Consider the following 19,160-nt stretch of genomic DNA (forward strand, 5'->3'; position numbering starts at 1 on the left):
CAATAGTACGGAGAAAAACCTACTAGGGTAGTCAATAGTGCCCACTGTTTGGTTTCCCACAGTCGTAAAAATATCTTTGTGTTGAAACAAATGGAACTTATACAGTAAATGAGTTTTTATTTTGGGTCAACTATCCCTATAAGACTAAGAACGATGATGATGATGAACATGCTCACATTTCTCAGAAATGGAAGTTCGCACATCAAGGTTGGAGGTTTTGTTCTTGATGTTCTGAGCCAGAGTGATGATCTCCTCCAGCTGAGGATGTCTCTGCTCCAGATCGCCTTTAGTCACCTACACACAAAGGGCACATATAAAAAAACAGGGGAAAAGCCAATTATTTAACATTATTATCATTCAATAATTATTGGTTAATTCCCTTCTTTTAACACTACACAAGTATTTTCCATTAGATGGCTATTAAAGTTTCATCATTTAATCGTGAATTATTCCAAACACAGAAACTGAGTTTGGGTCAATGTCAATTTGTATTAATCACAAGAGGTAATGGACTTTTGTCATGTTCATAACTATTTTGTCGTAAATCTCTTCAGTAACCCTCAGTCCTGAATGGAGTTCGACAAAGCCTTTCTGTCAGACTCCCAGTTTTTTGGTAATCGAGTATCATTAGCCACCCAATGGCACAAACACATCCACTTTCTACATTCTGCTCGCTTTCTGACCTGCAGGCGGCTGATGGTGGTCTGGATCTCGTCTTTGTCTCCCACCGTGACGATGTTGGATTTGAGCATCTGGTGGATGAGGAGAAGCCAGTCTGCCAGCTCTGTAGCTGTCTGGTTGAGATCAGTGGGGCCAACTAGCTCCGAGCTGTGATGACGCTCCTCGCTCATCAGGCTGACCATGTGAACTGCAGACGGCACGTTCGCTGTGACACGAGCACAACAAGGCATGTTTGACACTTCCGTATAGCCAGCATGTGTATGTGTGTGTCTCCGAGTGTTTGTTTAACCTGCACACACCTGTGAAATGTTGCTGGGTGACCTGTTGTGTCCACGGTGACAGAGGCTGTGTTGGCGTCTCCTTTAATCTGATGTCCAGAACTTTCCAATCTGCAGCTAGCTGTTCAATTTTACCCTACATACAAAAAAACACACTTTTTGTAGTACGTGTATGGTCATGGCCGCATGTGCATTTACAGTCCCAGAGACCTTAAAGCAAACGTTTAAGAATGAAACAGGTCACCAACATTGCTCTTTAAAGACTAGAATTTCACTAAACTGCATCTTGACAGACGTTATTTAGTTTTGCTTATAATGCCATATAAGTATTTAAATAAAAATGGACAATATGGATGCAAACAGGTGCATTTGTCTGTAACGTTGTTGTTGAGAGAAACCTTTTCCTGTGGTGAAAGCAGCTGTTTCCTCTGGAGCTCAATAGAGTAAGACAACAGGTCCTCAAGCCCTCTCTTCTGCTCATGCATCGACCTTTCCAGAACCTACACACACGCAAACATAGCATGATTCTTGTTTTGAGAATTACATTAAAGATCACTATCTACTTTCATTGTTTAAAACAAAAGCATGAACATTCTTCTAAAGTGCTTCCATGTCTTCCACTGACAAAATGTACTGAACGTTCATTAATGATGAAATATTTCTTTAAACCAGACTCTAAAAAGTGCGCGTGTTAGTTAAGGCTTGATGTCAGAATGCCAGACCTGTCTCTCAGTGGGTGTGACATCGCTCAGGGATTGACTGGTGCTGTACACCCAGTCACTCAGCCTGCTCATGCGCTCCTGGAAATGACCGTGTGACATCAGTCTGCTCTCCTCCTGGACCTGTGCATGTACCTGCAGATGGCCCTCCACCTCACGCAACTTATCAAGCAATTCATGGCTCACCTGTAGACACACACACAATGACACACTTGTTTTCATCATGACATTCTCGTGAAGCGGGTGTCAGCCCTGACTACAGATGAGATATTCTTTCTGTTTAAAACGCTTTAGGTGAACTTTCAGTATGCAATGAATCCTGTGCCATTTTTTATTTACTTGATGAAATTTGATGTGCATTGAATTTGCGACCATTCAATTGTATCACACAGACAGCCAGATAAACAAATAGAAAACTGGATAAATAGGCAGACAGGCAAACGGCCAGAGAGACAGGTAGACGACAAGATGGACAAACAGACGGAGAAATAAAGAAAAAGACAGACAGAGACACAGACGGGCATACTTGACTCCAGCTGATGTTTATCTGGCGTAGTTTATTGACGTGAGCATCTCGGTCGTGAGCAGTCATACTGGAGTTAGACAGGATGCGAGAGCCGCTCTTATTCAGCCAGGATAAAGTCTCCTTCTGAACATCCATCTCCTCCATCAGGGCCTGAGAGACGCAGACAGATCTAGTGTTAGGTGTTGATCACAAACCATTTGTTTTCTTTTATATTAATGTAAATTTCAGTAATGTGACATTAGATCAGCTGTTTTTAAAATAACATCACTTTCCAGTAACAAGTCATGCTTTTCAACATTTTCTTTGCGTATTGAGCAGCTGTACAGAACCAAGGTCATAATCAATCACACCTCAATATGAACACACAAACACACACATACACATTTATTTTAGCAAATCTGTTTGTTCAAACTATTTGTTTCAATCAACTGCTTCAAAAATAATTTATTTACAGCTTCAGGAATATGACATGAATAAAACATATCATCATTAATTGCTTCCATTTTTGGATACTGATTTTATACATTTTTGTTAATTAGTTGTATTTTGTGTATCTGTTTTAATGTTGTCACTTGAAACCTTACTTTAACTTTATTTATCTTATATCACGGCAAGCATATTCAAAGCGGTTTCCCAAATTTTAACATGTGGTGTTCTTTGACATGCTTGTCAAACCTTGAGCTCTTTGAGGCTCGTGTCAGTGGCGGACACGGGCAATGTCGCCACGGCAACCTCAGTCTGTTCCAGCCACTGAGCCAGACCGGCGGTCCTCTGAATCACCTCCACCACAGCTGGATCTTCACACATCAACCTGCGCAAGCAAAACAACAGCCTTTAATCATACTGTTGTATTCACTATCCCAGTCAACAATGAACGTTCCTGTAAAGTTTTCCAATAGTTTACGTGTTGTTGTTTTTTGAGAACCAAATAGGAGCGTTCTTGGAATGTTTTCTCTAGATCTTTTGTTCCCAGTATGTTGCACGAAGATTTTTGTTACAACCAATAGAGAACCTCCCATGAAGGTTATTTAAGGGAATTTTCTGTACGGGTTATTGGTAAGTTATAAAAATAAGGCCTGAACAATATCATGGTAAATATGTAGTATGTCAGTCATAAGTATACTCCAGTACAGCATTTACTAGAGTTCACTATAGTTAATACTACAAAATAATGTCAATTACAAAATAACATGAAATAATTACTACAATAAACTACAGTACACAACATCAAACTACAGTTTACCATAGTAAATACTAAAGTGACACATCATTTTATGTGGAAATATAACACACGTTAAAGAGCAACTATTACAGTGTCCTTAAAATGACCCTTTCATGAATTCATTTTGTTGCTGTGTGTGAATGTAAGAAGTGTGCCGAGTTGTAAAGTGAACGGAAAACAAAGTTATTGGCTTGGGAAAAAAGGATTCGACACTGAATCACGCGAACGAGTCATCTAATTCCAATTCCTGGTCAAATTTGTGTCACTCTGTGTAATATTGCCTAAGTTTAAAGCGACACTGTAGACCAATTACACCAGACTAGACCATCTGACCAATCAGATCAGAATGGGCTGATAGAAAGAACGGGATAAGAAAGATGACACGCCGAACGAATCGTTTGAGAATCAGTCAAAAAGTAAAGTAACAATAACTGCCTATTACTAGAAAATGAAAGTGTTTTTACACCGTGTATGTGCATAAACTTGTTGTTGGACACTCCATAAACCAAAGTAGGACCTTAAACATCACAAAATATTTTAAAACAAGCACATGGATTGGTTAGTGTTGCGGTGGGTGTGTTGTTGTCATGGTGACCTGCGCTGGCGGTCAGACACTTGTCTCTGGACATTTATCCAGCGATATCTCAAAGCATCCAGTTTCTCCTGAAGTAACACGCAGTCGGGTGATGACAACTGGCCAATGATGTGCTGTCCAGAGCGACTCAACATCGCCACAACAGACTGATGAGACGCCAGACCCTCCTCCAGATCCTACAAACGCACACACACACACACAGACACAGACAGAGGGTTAATGGACAGTTGACCTGTGAGTGTGTCTAACACACTAAATTGAAAGGACAGCGAGTCCCCACGTCTCTTCATATGCAAATGAGTCCAGCAAATTAGTTCGACCTTAATTTGTATTTGAGAACAATTTCACATTCATCTCTCCCTCATTCAGACACTACACACACACACAGCGCTAACATCTGAAGGCAATTAAACACAAACGCACACCTCTGGAAAGCTTTCAGCCTGACCTAACCATGGGTCTGATGAACACATTCATCTTTGGAGTTTGAAGTTAAGTGCAGGGCAAACATGTCTTTGTTTGTATTATCAAATAAACCAAGTTAATTACGATAACAACTGTTCCTGCATGAACGCTTGCTTTTCTGATGTTAGAAGTAGGCTTGTTTTAGGTTGTTGACAACAAATTATCACCTGTCGGGGGAAATCTCTGAACTCCATTAAAAGTGATATAAATGATTTTTGGAGGATGCTGATGTACCGACAGATAGCAGTGTAACAGGTGTTCTGAGTAATCGCACCTGTCTCTGTGACAGCCTCAGGACGGTTTAAAGAAATCTGACTGCGGCTTGCGTACGGTAGAAAATCTAACAGGCGGATCTATGTCTGTCAATCATTTTTCATGCACACAGGGCAGTCGACAATGATGTGTAAATAAACAGTATTACAAGAGCAGGAGAATGGAAAACAAACAAGTAACATAGCCAATTGTAGAATAGCCCATGATAACCTTCAGTAGGTCTGTGACCTCTGACCCTGTGTCTAACCTGTTGCTGTGCACGGGCGCACTGTGCATCTAGTTCTCCGTTGGGTCCCGTTCCGTCGGCCAGGACCTGTTCAGTGTCGCTCAACCACTGTGAAAGATCGTTCATGTCACAATGAAACTGCCTCCACTGCTCGACAGCTTGATCGAAACACCTAGAGACACACACATCCAAACAAAATCTAGATGAAGTTCTCTTCAACATCAACATAACAGAGCCGATAAACATTAATAAAGAATAATATAAACTTTACATAGCACATATACAATAATGCTAATATATGAGCCAGAAGGTGTGGCCGCTAGCATAGAACGGAGGGAATGATGGGACTCGTTGAGCCTCACCCTTTCCTCTGACTGAACATGCGGTTGACCCTGTCCCACTCTGAGTTCAGCTGTGTCAGAGATTCTGAGATCTGTGTCATTTCTTGTCTGGAAGCTTCCACAATCACATCGGGCTGACGCTCATGAATCATCTCAACCTGTTCACCGAACTGCTCCAGATTCTCCTTTATACTCTACAAACAAAGAGAGAAGTTAAACCGGTACACTGTAAAGACCATAAATAATACAATATAAACGATACTATACAATAGAATTAATGACTTTATTTGTACAACTTTATCAACTGGGTTGTCTGAAATCAATTTAAAGAACGTCCTTTAAGATATATGGCCTGGTTAAGGATTATTATCTCCATCAGACACTAAGATTCGCACCCTCTAATTTAATAAATAATCATGATTACATTTACGATTGTCATGATTAAAGACATCACGTAAACAAACCCACCATATTGCAGAGGTCAAGACGGCCATATAAACAAGAACGGGGGCACATTTATCCATATTTGAATAAAAACACAATAACATTTACATTTCTCTATTGATTTAAAGGATTTATGGTCAGTGTGAATTAAAAAAATGTGGCTTTCTATTGACATTACTGCAAGAAAATGACTTTAGGAACTGTGAAACAGAAATCCATTCAGAAACGTCACTTGTCTGTGTTTATAGGGCAAATGTACACTACCGGTCAAAAGTTGTCGGCCACTTGAGTATAATGTTTCTACTTATGTTGAAATGTCAAAAATCAGTTTAGTAGACAAAAATATAATTTTGGAAACATAAATGTTTTTTTTCATGACAAAACATTTTTTTTACCCTTATATTTTGAAAAGGGATGACTTTGACTGAATAATAAAAAAAAGGACAGCCAATAAGAGCTCAGAATAGATGGGTTTTTCTTTAATGTTGTTTAAAATGCATCTCAGTGCGAGATCTCAAGAAGCTGCTTGATAAAATCGCAAAAATAATTCTGCTAAACTGAAGATGATAAAAACCTGAATTCCCATAGTTCCCTTTGTTTAATTTCATACTTTTGATGAGTTTATTATTATTATAAAATGTGGAAAAATATGAACACCTAAGTAAGTAAGTGTCCAAAAACTTTTGACAGGTCATGTGTAAAACAAATTTCACTTCGGAAAGAAGCTTTAGAGAATGCATCTCAATATATAGAATTTAAATGCACCAATATACACAATATACCAGAGTTCTTAACCTGGGGGTGGAGGCCCCATGTGGGACCCCAATATGGATCCGGGGGGCAAAGATTTTGTGGGATTTTATGAAATCTAGAAATTTATCATAGGTTTCAATCAAACATTCATAAAATAAGTTGTTCCAGCATTGTATAAACTTAAAATATTTTTGCTTTAATCTAAATTTTAATTTTAAAAATATAAGCCCCTGTTTCAGAGACAAGGCTTAAGACTAGTTACGGACAACAATTAATTTTGAACTGTCTTAACTAAAAATAACTTGCCTTGGCAAGGCTTAGCCTTGTCAATGAAACTGGGCCTTAGTCTTTATTTCTTGGGGGGGGGGTCGCAAGGCGTTGCATTCTACAAAAAGGGGGCTTTACAACGAAAGAGTTTGAGAAACACTGCAATATACCGTATGTAATAAGGTAAAGTGTAAATAAAAAATGAGAAGTAGTTTAGTATAATGGGGTGCACATATTTAAAAAATGTATATTATAATCTTTATATTTTATATTATTTACATAATTATTGATGCTAAAACCAAAATTCTACAAGCTAAACACAGAATATTAGTCGGCTTTATTAATTGACCTGTCAGTTGACCTGTCACTAACCATCTGTTCTGGACTCTTATTATGTTTTGTTTTCGTTGGAGCTATTCTATTTTTGTTCACAAAATAACTTCATATGAGCACAATATAAAAAGATTTTAAATGAGATTTCATGAGAAACATTTCACACAAATGACCCAAAGCGTTTGACGTAGTGTTGTATGCTGAATTATACTGATATCAGTTATGTAGGAGCGTCTCTGTCTGTGTCTCTAACCCTGAGTGTGTCCTCCTGACTGGAGAAATCCTCGAAGAGTCCTCCACTCAGCTCGGAGGAGTTCAGCAGCAGCTCGATGTCGGCCATGGCTAGCAGAACTTTATTAATGTCCAGCAGATAGTCAGACGGAGACAGGGCCGTGCTCCTCTTATCCAAAGGAGAAGGGGATGATTCTGATCTCTGTGAAGACGACGAGTCGACCGTAGATTCAACAACTGTTCTAGCGATATACAGCCCCTACAGAGAGAGAAAGACAAGCCCACTTTTTCATAAACATGTATATCTTTACATTTATGTTTACATTATGGATCTGGCGAACACTTTCCCAGAAGCGACTTACAATACATATTAAGCAGTTTGTGTGTTCCGTGACCTTTGCACTGCTAACACAATGTTATGCTAATCGAGGTACAGAAACACTAAGAGGTCATATTTGAACAGGAAGTCAATGGTAGTTTACAAGCTTGAGGAGTTTTGAAAGTGCAGAACTAATTCAACGTGTGAACAAAACTATGACAAAGCCAAAATAAAACTGTGGCTACATACAAGTAAACAACTGCAACATTGTCATGAACATACTGTAGTATAACATAACTGCAAAACCATGTAAAATAAGCCATACACATCGATTTAAGATGGCTAAAACAAAGCTTGTGTGTAAACATTGATGAGACCTTGTAGTGTGTCTTTAGCAGTACAAGTTTCCGGCAGATGTCCTCCCTTCTGTCATCATCAGAAACCGACAGCAGCAACTCATCTCCTCTCCTCAACACCTCCTCGACATGAGCTTTCTCCTCATCCAACTACAACGCACACAGCGCACACACACATTGTATATCTTTGAATTGGTTCAACCAGGGCTTAATCTGTGCAGGAATAAGCCGTCACCTCATTTGGCAGATCCCCCTCTTCAAGCGCTAATGGAAAACATTCGTGCTGACCTGTTGCACGCATATATTTTATTAAAAAACACATATACTAATTATAGTGGCAATAACCATTTTATTTTGGTAATGAACAGGCTGTCAAGTTTGAGATGCTGAAATATTGTGTTTATAGAAACAACTTAATAAACTCTGTGATGATTTATGGTCACACAGATATGACTATGAGTACGTCATTAGATAGTGCAAAGTTAGTTACTTTTGGTCGTGTGCACACTTGCAGTATAGTGTGCTTTTGCAAAATAAAGAAATTTTACAGGATGCGCTGTCATCTCATCTTCTTTCCTTGAACTTATTTGTGAAGCGCTGCACCTCACAAACTGAACCAAACTCATCAGCATATTGTCACCGTTTTACTCTTTCGTTTTATTGTTCTGTTAAATGTCAAATATTCCGCGTATATTTATTCGTGTCGCATATTTTGCATTATATATTGAAGGGAACTTGTCGTGATGGACACTTCAGAGAGAGATATTTGTTGTTGGACAAATGCTGAGAAGAACTGATGAAATACGGTTAACGGATGATTAAATGCTTAATGTGCCTAAAGTTATACACGGCAGAGTTCTGCACATCCAGGTGTCATTTAAGTTTAACGTTAAACTTCTGAATTCTACACAAATGTTGAGGGTTGTGTTTTATTTGTTAACATGCACAAATATTCACAAGATCATCATTGTGACAATAAACTGTTTCGTTCACCTTAACGCGCATTTTAGCTAAGGTACACTCAAGATAAAATCCTTTTAAGTTTCTTTGATAATTCTGAGATTATGTTTGCATGTCCGTTTCTATTTAGGCTTTTTTATGCGCATTTTCAAAAAATAAATAGTTATATAGAAAAACCCTCGGAGATTCCTCATTCCGTTACTTCTCCCCACTAATTTGCTGGATCTGCCACGCCCCCTTATTCCGGCACCTCGGAATTAACAAATTAAGCACTGGGTTCAACTGTTTCAAGTGATTCATTTTTTTTGAAAAATACAGAATCTTTAGTTTATCATTGTTTAAGGCATAATGGTTTTATTATCACTGGATGATTGTAACTTACTGGCTACTTATGTGATGTTATTTAATCTTTTTAAAACTCTAATTAAGTATTTATAAACATAATATCCATTATTTGGATAATATGTTACCATTTATATAATATACGCAAGTATGTTGTGTATAGAGTTTTATGTTTATATAAATACACAAACATACATGTAAATATTTGAAATGTAGAATATTTATACAGTACATATATAATATTTAAGTTTACTTGTATCATTTATATTTATTTGAATATTTGTTATATATGTGTCTGCTTTTATATATACATACACATATTATTTGAACACAAACAAACAATTATTTTTAAATTGGTTAATCACGATTAATTGATCTGACAGCCCTAAAACTGATAGATCATAAGCCTGATATAAAATCAATGGAAGTCTTTGGAATGTCCCCAGAAAGCACGGGGACCAAATGTGTCTACAAGGATAGTAATACCAGTAATTTTTCCCTCCGTGGGGACACTTTTTGGTCCCTATGATATAAACAGCTTATAAATCAAACTAAACCTTGAAAATATGCATTTGAGTGTGTGTGTGTTTATGTGAGTACCCTCTCATCATCAGGTGTGTGTGTACGGTCGTGTTGGTCCAGCGCTCTGAGAGCATTTTGTAGGTCAGATTCAAACAGCTGTAGTGGTGAGGAGAGAGGAGCGGCAGAAGTCTCTTCTAACACTTCCTGCTGTGGTGACACTGTCTCCTTTCTGACATCCAGCCCGGCAGACACCTGTACAAAACACACACACACTGAGTCCTGACACACACACTGACACAGCTGAATAATGTTTGACACTGGTGCTTTACCTGAGAAGAGTTGATGTGCTGCGCCACCTTGTGGAAGTTGCGGTTGAGATCAGCCAGTTTGGGCTCCACCAGTTCTCTGCATGTCGGCCCTCGATCGGTCATCAGAATGACCGCCTGATCACGGGCACTGTCCACACGCGCGTTCATCCCCTCCAACTCACACAACACAGCCTAACACAGACACACAAACACAGTCAGTCATCTAACAGTGACAAAATCCAAGGGAAGGAGAGCCATCGGTCAGTTTTGTTTTTATATCTGTTTAGGGCTGTGGGAAGTTGAAGACAATGATGTCACAATCAATAAGCTGGAGATAATAAAGTGATATCTTATAACACTATCAAATAGTGGAATGTTGTTAACACATTTCTCAGCAGACTGATAAAATCGTGTGCATCCTAACTCGTGGAACTTGTGAAAAGCCAGATAAGATAGGAGCTGTGATTGAACTCCGTTTATGATATTACATTTAGTCATTTAGCAGACGCTTTTATTCAAAACGACTTACAAAGAGTTTAGGGAGCAGTGATATTAAATGTGCGCATAAGAATTTCAAGTCATTGATTAGTTTGTTTAAAAACTAATTTCTTAAGCTTTACTTTGCTGTTATCAGCTTCTACAAGAAGTGTTGCTTCTAATTCTTTTGTTTGGAGTAAAATGTTCAGTGTGTGTGAGTGTATGCATTTGTGTCTATGCAAATGTGTGTCTGTGTGTGTGCGATTTTGTCTGTGTGCGTGTGGTTTTGATTTCATTTCTGTGTGCATGTGTTTGAGTGTGCATCTGTGTGTGTCTGTCGCTTTGTGTGTGCGTCTGCATCTACGCGAGTGTGTCTTTGTGTGTTTGATTGTCCATTTGTGTGTGTGCATCTGTTTGTGTCTGAGTATTCATTTGTGTGTGTGGGTGAGTATGCATCTGAGTGTGCCTGTCTCTTTGTGTGTGCATCTGCATCTACGCAAGTGTGTCTTTGTGTGTTTGAGTGTCCATTTGTGTGTGTTTGAGTCTTCATTTGTGTGTGAGGGTGAGTATGCATCAGTGTGTGTCTGTCTCTTTGTGTGCGTCTGCAACTATGTGAGTGTGTCTTTGAGTGTCCATTTGTGTGTGTCCGTCTCTTTGTGTGTGCCTGCAACTACGGAGGTGTGTGTTTGAGTGTCCATTTGTGTGTGCGTGTGTGTGTGTGTGCATCTGTGTGTGTGTTGTGACCTTGATCATCCTGTCTCTCTCTGCAGCCGGCATCTTCTCCATCTCATCCAATCTAATCTCAGTCTGATAGAGCCACGTAGTGATGTGAGCCAAATTCTCATCAAACATCTCCACCTCACGTCTGTGATTCTAAAACACACAGAGCACGTTTCAGCATTTGATTAGAATTTTAGCAGCAAATGTGTTAAAAAGTGGTGTTGTGCTGTTCACAATCGAGAAGACAAAGACACAATTTTTAGGAGTTTTTGTAACCTCCCAAAAATAAGGCAGAATCATACATGATATGAAACACCCTTTACCACACATTGTGAAACCAACTCCACAACATTATCAGGCAGAGATCCAACAATAAATCACACTGACCAGCACAGCACTTAGCCAGTCCTCGATCATCGTGTGCACACGTTGCCAATCTTCATTTACTTCAAATAACTTTTCCTCTAGCTGACCTTCACTGCCCTCCACTAACGCCTGCAGGGCGGCGCTGTTCTCCATAGTCACAGACAGATCGCTCTTCTTGCGCTCGGACTCCTTCAAAATACCCTGAAAAGAAACACATATGTGTAAACGTATGACATGCCAATTAAAAGATGATTAAAAAAAAACAGACTCACGTTCGCCCATGCGATCTCTGTGTCGATATCAGCGGGCATGTCCCCCATGTTGAGTTTCTCCTTCAGCTGAGTTTCAGTGTGGTTTGTCCAGGCCTGCAGGGTGGCGGTATCTTTATGCAGCCGCTGGGACAGAGACAGAGCCTTCTCCAAATCCTGCTTCCCTTCCGTCACCTAGCAAAACAATGAATAGATTGTTTTCTAGGTGAAAATAGACTTTTAAATGACATTAAAGGTGCAATCCGTAACTTTTGCCTCTCTATCGCCATCTCTGTTTGAAGCCTAAAATTACAGGTTATATACCGAAAATATGTATGTACCTGAGCTCCCAGGTCATTGTAGAGCAGTTTTAGGGTGGTGAGTTGCTCATCCATGCCTTTAGGATTCTCCGTCTGCTGTTTCTGTACGATCTGTCTGCCCGTCTTTATCACCGTCTCCACCTCTAGTTTCACCTCGCTCAAGATCTTATACAGTTTCTGAATTCACAATAACACAAAATGCAGATAGTGAGAGTCTGCCATGAGATATATAGGTTCAGTAAGTTTATGTGTTTATTGTTCGTTCCCCTCACCATGCAGCCATTGAGGTGGGCTTGTATCTCCGCTGGTTGAGTGTCTCTCAGATCCAGCACATGAAGTTCGGCTTTAGCGCTTTCCAGAATCCTCTTGCAGTCCAACATTCTCTGCTCAAAGTTAGCCGGTTTCTGGAACAGCTGGAACTTGGTACTAATCTCACGGAGCTTCCGCTAAACAGGACAGAGGAACAGGGTAAAATCTAATAAAGGACTGACTTTACAGGTTTCCTGCAGGTTCATATGCAGTCTTCCATCCTGCAGGGGGCAGTAGTGTGTCTCACCTGTAACAGGTCCAGCTGGGTTCCACCCCGTGCTGGTTTGGCCTCTGGTGCAGACTGAGGCACGTTACCCACATTCCTCTTCCTCAGATCCTCTAGCGTGGCTTCATGAGCTGCAATCTCAGCTTGAATCGCCTGCAAACCACATGAATGTTAAAACATCCCATATAAAGCGGCCGTCTGAAGAACTGTTTCCTGGACAGAGATCAGCTAAACCAGGACTAGGTCTTAGTTAAATTAGAACATTCAAGTCGTTATAATTCGTAATTTGAGCGATCATGTATATTTTTCCAGGAAATGTCAGTTTGATGTCATTTAACGTCCAGCTAAAAATAAGTTACGTAAAGTAAACCTGCAATTATATGTTTCAAACAGAGATGGCGACAGAGAGGCAAAAATGATGGATTGTAGCTGTAAATGATTAGAAAATGTGTTATTGGTTTGTTGCAGCATCCGTTTGACTGTTTTTAAAACTTGCAATTTCGAGTTGAAACATTTTCAGTTATACAAAAACCCAATTATCAATGTGTGTCCTGTGATGATGGAGATGGTGTGTGAAGTGTTTTTACCTGAGCTTCTTGTGGCAGCTGGAAAGCGTCGATGCGATCTGTAAGGTATGAGGTGAGTGTTTGGTCCAGGTGTGTGAGGGATGTTTGTAGTGTGTGTAAAGCCGTCTCATTCTCTCTCAGAACGGCCAACTGCTGCTCCAGAGACATCTGACGCTCAGCAGCCTGCACACACAACCATACACATGAGCTTCTGGTCAGACGTGAATCTAAATGAGTTCTGCTCCATGTTTCATACCAGCTGAGTGAGCTCCTCGTAGCGGGAATTGAAACTCTCCAGTTTCTCGGTGATGAGTTCGTCAAGAATGCCTCCGTCAATAAGAGTCTGAGCCAACTCGCGTATCTGAGTCCTGTTATCACCTGGATGACGGAGAACTGACTCCATAGACTGAGGAGGAAAAGATCATGACTCTATGATTCAATGTCCACACTTGGTACTGATAGCTGTTTGAGTCATATGGTCACAATTGCTAAATACAGATGTAAACTGGGTTCAAAACATTCTTGATTATTTAAACTATATTCAGAGACAGTTCGAAAGGCATGTGAACACATTGCACCTATAGTTTAAAGGCTGATGTGACCCTGAAACCAGTAAATAAATCAACTACACAACAACAATATGCTTAAAGGGATACTTCACCCAAATATGAAAATTCTGTCATCATTTACTCACCCTCGAGTTGTTCCAAATCTCTATAAATGTCTTTGTTCTGATGAACACAGAGAAAGGTATTTGGAAGAATGCTTATATCCAAACAAATCTTGCCCCACTTTGACTCCTCTAGGAGGAAAAATCATTTGTTTTTGTTCTGTTGAACACAGAAGAAGATATTTTGAAGAATGTAGGACACCAAACACTTTTAGGGCACTTTTGACTACCATTGTTTTTATTCCTACTATGGGAGTCCATGGGGGGCAAGATTTGTTTGGATATAAGCATTCTTCCAAATATCGTTCTCTGTGTTCATCAGAACAAAGGAGTGTATAATGATTTGGAACAACTCGAGGGTGAGTAAATGATGAAAGAACTTTCATATTTGGGTGAAGTATCCCTTTAAGCATATTGTTGTTGTGTAGTTGATTTATTTACTGGTTTCAGGGTCACATCAGCCTTTAAACTACAGGTGCATTGTGTTCACATGCCTTTCTAACTGTCTCTGAATATAGTTTCACTCTGTGTTCATCAGAACAAAGACATTTATACAGATTTGGAACAACTCCAAGGTGAGTAAATGACAGAATTTTCATTTTTAGGTGAAGTATCCCTTTAGAGGAACAGTGCACCTGAAAATAACGGTTTTCTGAAAGGAAAAGGCGTTTTCGGCGAGCCTAAAACTAAAACAAAACCATTGAACATTAGCTGTAAATTTAAGTATTGCAACACTTCTAGCCTCATTGGTTCTCACATCCCTGATGAGTAGTTGTCATCACGTTACATTTTGAGCAATTAGATTTGAAGGTTTTGACTTGTCTCCAAGTTGGAATTTAGTGCTTATGTGGGTTGGGTCTCAATTTCAATTTACATATGCTCAGTATAAAAATCATTTCCTCGAACACACCTATCGTGACATTTATTCATCCACAAGAGTCTATCTGAGACACACTCTTACACGTTTAACCGGTTATTTGTCTCATCTGAGTATGTGTGATAGGATCCACTATGCCATTGCCGTAGAAGAGTGTGAGCGGTTACCTCCAGAGCTTCACTGACAGACTCTGTGTTATTTGGAACGCTCTCTGTGGCCCGATTTCTTTCCTCCAGCGTGTTCATCCAGCTGGATTCCGAGTCCAGATACTGCAGCAGCTCAATCCAGCATGACCACACCTCCTGAAGACCAATAAACCAACATTGCATTCACAGTAAATGCTAATATTTGATCACAATATAACTTTCTCAACCTGGGAAAACTAGGGCTGTCAAAAGATTCATCACAACTAATTGCATCCAGAATAAACGTTTGTGATTACTTAATATATGTGTAGTGTGCATATTCATGTTGTATTTATAAACACATACATGCATGTATTTAGACATGTATTAGACATTACATTTCAATTATTAGTAAATATAAATGTTACATGTAAATATTTCCTAAATATATAAACATGTGCGTTTTTTTGTTTATAATACAAAATGAATGTTCACAGATACTGTATATTATGTAAAAACAAACTTTTATTCTGGATGCCACGGTCGTTTGAAAGCCCGAAGTAAAAACTTTTCTGATTAAAAGAATAGATCACCAGAAATAAAAATCGCATTATTTATTCATCCTCGTGTCATTGCAGATGTTCTGTTTCTTCCGTTGAACACAAATAAAACATGTTTTGTATAATATCTTCATATTGAGTTTTTGACATGTCGCCATATTTGATTTTACTCCCGGATGCGTTTGTTTTAGCTTCAATATCACTTTCATATCATTGTGGTATTAAATGGGAAGTCACAAACATCTGGGATAGCTTTAAGGTAAGTAAATAAAACATTTGAGACTTTTCATTTCTGGGTAATTGATTCCTTTATAATCAATAATATCATGTTTTCACCAAAGCCCTCTTTCATAATCAAAACAAATCTTAAATGATAAAATCCAGATGTTGCTGAATATCCTATTTCCTCTGGAAACACATTTTTGCTTTCCTGTAGCTCAGTGGTAAGAGCACGGCGCTAACAATGCCAAGGTCATGGGTTCGCTCCCAGGGGATTGCACATACTTAGAAACAAATGTTTAGGATAATGCAATGTAAGTCGCTTTGGATAAATGTTAATATAAAAACACATCTTACTACAAAAGTGATGTATGTGCACACATCAGTACCTCAAGCGTGTGGCACTTGCTCTTAAAGCGATCGCACAGTTTCTGGTAGTTCTTCAGGACTTCTGAGAGTTCAGCGCTCAGGTCCGGACCCCCGGGTGGCATCTTACTGATCAGCACATTAATGCTGTCCTTCAAAATCTTCACCCTTACTTCTTTCTGTAACACGTCCTCTTTAGCCCTCTGGGAGACATAGACAGAAATCAAATCACGCTTACAATACAGTAGTTTATGAATATGCTCATATTAAAGCTCAGTGTCAGGGAGCTCGGAGCTAAACCGAGAAATCATTCTTTTTCCAGAAATTAATAAAATCATAGGCGCATGGGTTCAGTGGTCTGATGCAGTAATGAGCTTTAGAAGCTGTATTCATCATCACCTTCATCTCCTGAAGTGCTTCCTCCAGCTCTTCTGGGCTCTTGTACTCAAAGTCCCTCATGAGGAACTCATCGTCCACTTGAATCATCCACTCGCGCATCTCCGCCACATCTTTCTTCAGGTTCAGGACTTTCTCCTGACCTTCACTCACACGCTCCTCTCGACTTAACAACTGCAAACAAGACCAGAGGAAGAGATGTTATTGCTCTGAGGATTTTCTTTTGTTCATTTAAAGGGGTCATATGGGGCGGATACGTGTTTTTCAGTGACTTTGGTGTGTTATATGTTGCCCATGCATATATTAGATATGTAAAATTGCAAAAATGAGAGGTTCGGAACAAAAGATGCATTCTATTTAAAAGCTAATGCTCACACAGACCTGCCTGAAACGCCTTGTGTAACCACACCTCCACAAATCTACGTCAGTTGGTGGTATGATTTGACTGAGACCACCCAAATGTATACTCAAGTAAGGTGGACGTACCTGTCAGTATAATTGCTTTAGAAGCTGATGTTCCAAATATGGTAAGAGGCGTTAAATTTCCGTCACACGCTTACAGTATTTGACCAATCACCACACACTGGTTAACTGTGCTTTGTGAAAAGCTCAAAGCTATGAGCTTTGTAAAAAATCAGCGTGTTTCAGAGAGGCGGGGCAAAGAGAAGATACAAACATGCACAGTATGTGGAAAATACAGCGTTTTTTAACCTTAAATAGTTTATACACATTGCATTACATATAAAACAAACGATAATATTTGTCTCAGCCGTGTCATATGACCCCTTTAAGTATCTACAAAATCTTACACCGTGTCTACACCGGATGCGCCATGGTGTTAGATATTTCTCCACAAATTGCTGAGGTAAAATAAAAATAGAAGCAAATGGTTAAAAGAGTATAGTGGTGTCAAATCAATGTATTTGTAGAGTTTGTAGAGCTAAAATAATCTGAATTTGGTTCCGTTTGATGAGAAATGCTTACTATATAAGGACCTGTGTGTCATCTCGGTTTATCTTGATTGGTTAATCATCAACGTCTCATAAACGATGTCACGATTTAAGAAAGGTGGACATTTCAGCACTAGGCATTTTTTCGAACCTCTTTGCTGAGCAGGTCCCAGCGCATCTGACACTCGTCCAGTTCTTTCTGCCCCCAGCTGTTCAGTCTGGGTACTGCGCTCTGCTGCACGGCCGCCACATTCTCTCCCATCTGCTTCAAAGATGACTCCACACTCTCAATCTCACCAACGAACTCCTGCCCAGACGCACATTAAACCCAATATAAAACACTGCATCTCGACCCCAGCTAAAAGTATGTTGTAAAAACGTTTTGCAAACATTCCATTTAGGTTATCGCCACTGTAGTTTTTGAATGTTGTTAAACACTCCACTAAGATTGTCAAACTACTCTTTTCATAGCAGTATTTGGTAACGTTTAATATATAGCAACAACATAATGCTATTAAGTGCCCTCTTAACATTTGTTATTCAAATTTTTTTGCTTTTTCACTGATTTTAAAACTTCATTTCAATTGGATTATTCCACATGAATGACACAAGTTTTTCCTCTGAGGGAAATTCTAAATGTCATAGTTGTCATGGTGTAAGTGACACTGACCTTGCACTGTTTAAGTTCTTCCGGTAGTTTGTCGCAGCGGCTGCCAGTGTCTCGAGACATCAGCTCCTCAACCGCGTCTAGCCAGCGCCCCACTTCTTCACTCTTCACCTGAACATCAACACGACATCATTAAAACATCAACTGCTTCATGTCAGACCAATTCAAGACATCACACAGTTCTCACCTTTGTGTCCTTCATGCTACCCAGAATGCACTGCAGCATGCCGAGCTGATCCTGGGCGGCACTGAAGAGTTCAGTCCAGCACTCCTGCTCTGATGGATCTGACACCTTCTGTCGCTGAAGATCTATCTCAGTACAAAGAGCCTAGAAAACACAGTTTCAAACCGCATCACATATACAGCACATACGTATACAGGTCAAATATGCAACAGATTGTTTATTGGTGTCAGTGGAAGTGATGTGTGACTGTGTCATAAAGATTGACAGTAAACATTCTGTGTGCTTCCCAGTGTAACCAGCAGGAGGCGACACAGTTCAACACATTTACATTTGGTGATTTATCAGACGCTTTTATTCATAGCGACTAACAGAGAGTTGAGGGAACACATGGAAATAAAATGAATGTTTCCGATTCTCACATGCTCACGTCACCGTCGCTTGTGAAGAACTGTAAATGTTATTGTAAGTGTTGTGTGATAATCTAAACTACAGCAGGACTAATGAATTGTAAGAACAAATTTTGCAGATGGAGAGATTTTGCTGTCAGAGCTTAGTGGGCACCAGGGAAAAACATCACTGGCATCAGAGTGTCTCTGCCACGTGGGCACAGCCTGGCGTGATCTCCACGTCTCTTTTCTCGAGACGATTACAAAAGAATATAAACATTTATATAACTTCAAATAAATGACTCCTTCTTTCCATCTCTTTGGAATTGGCTTTCATTAAGCCTAAATATTATAAAAACATGTGCAC

At 39.5% G+C, this 19,160-nt stretch overlaps 1 protein-coding gene across 3 annotated transcripts in view; it reads right to left on the reverse strand.

Annotated features, from left to right (window-relative positions):
* utrn (utrophin) overlaps nt 1–19,160 on the reverse strand; it is a 159,163-nt gene that overhangs the window by 97,197 nt on the left and 42,806 nt on the right. For all 3 annotated transcript variants that reach the window (XM_056734046.1, XM_056734047.1, XM_056734045.1), the window contains exons 23-50: nt 18,411–18,551; nt 18,227–18,334; nt 17,708–17,863; nt 16,610–16,780; nt 16,234–16,413; nt 15,108–15,242; nt 13,650–13,799; nt 13,415–13,576; nt 12,849–12,980; nt 12,565–12,738; nt 12,314–12,469; nt 11,997–12,167; nt 11,746–11,925; nt 11,383–11,511; nt 10,183–10,353; nt 9,932–10,105; nt 8,051–8,179; nt 7,377–7,613; nt 5,348–5,520; nt 5,007–5,157; nt 4,022–4,197; nt 2,880–3,015; nt 2,205–2,354; nt 1,682–1,864; nt 1,358–1,459; nt 981–1,095; nt 684–886; nt 177–294 (exon numbers count right to left, since the gene is read on the reverse strand). In XM_056734046.1, the coding sequence (XP_056590024.1) occupies nt 177–294; nt 684–886; nt 981–1,095; nt 1,358–1,459; nt 1,682–1,864; nt 2,205–2,354; nt 2,880–3,015; nt 4,022–4,197; nt 5,007–5,157; nt 5,348–5,520; nt 7,377–7,613; nt 8,051–8,179; nt 9,932–10,105; nt 10,183–10,353; nt 11,383–11,511; nt 11,746–11,925; nt 11,997–12,167; nt 12,314–12,469; nt 12,565–12,738; nt 12,849–12,980; nt 13,415–13,576; nt 13,650–13,799; nt 15,108–15,242; nt 16,234–16,413; nt 16,610–16,780; nt 17,708–17,863; nt 18,227–18,334; nt 18,411–18,551 (4,363 nt within the window). The remainder of the gene's footprint in view (nt 1–176; nt 295–683; nt 887–980; nt 1,096–1,357; nt 1,460–1,681; nt 1,865–2,204; nt 2,355–2,879; nt 3,016–4,021; nt 4,198–5,006; nt 5,158–5,347; nt 5,521–7,376; nt 7,614–8,050; nt 8,180–9,931; nt 10,106–10,182; nt 10,354–11,382; nt 11,512–11,745; nt 11,926–11,996; nt 12,168–12,313; nt 12,470–12,564; nt 12,739–12,848; nt 12,981–13,414; nt 13,577–13,649; nt 13,800–15,107; nt 15,243–16,233; nt 16,414–16,609; nt 16,781–17,707; nt 17,864–18,226; nt 18,335–18,410; nt 18,552–19,160) is intronic.

This window comes from Triplophysa dalaica, chromosome 20, assembly GCF_015846415.1.
Source record: "Triplophysa dalaica isolate WHDGS20190420 chromosome 20, ASM1584641v1, whole genome shotgun sequence".
NCBI lineage: Eukaryota > Metazoa > Chordata > Actinopteri > Cypriniformes > Nemacheilidae > Triplophysa > Triplophysa dalaica.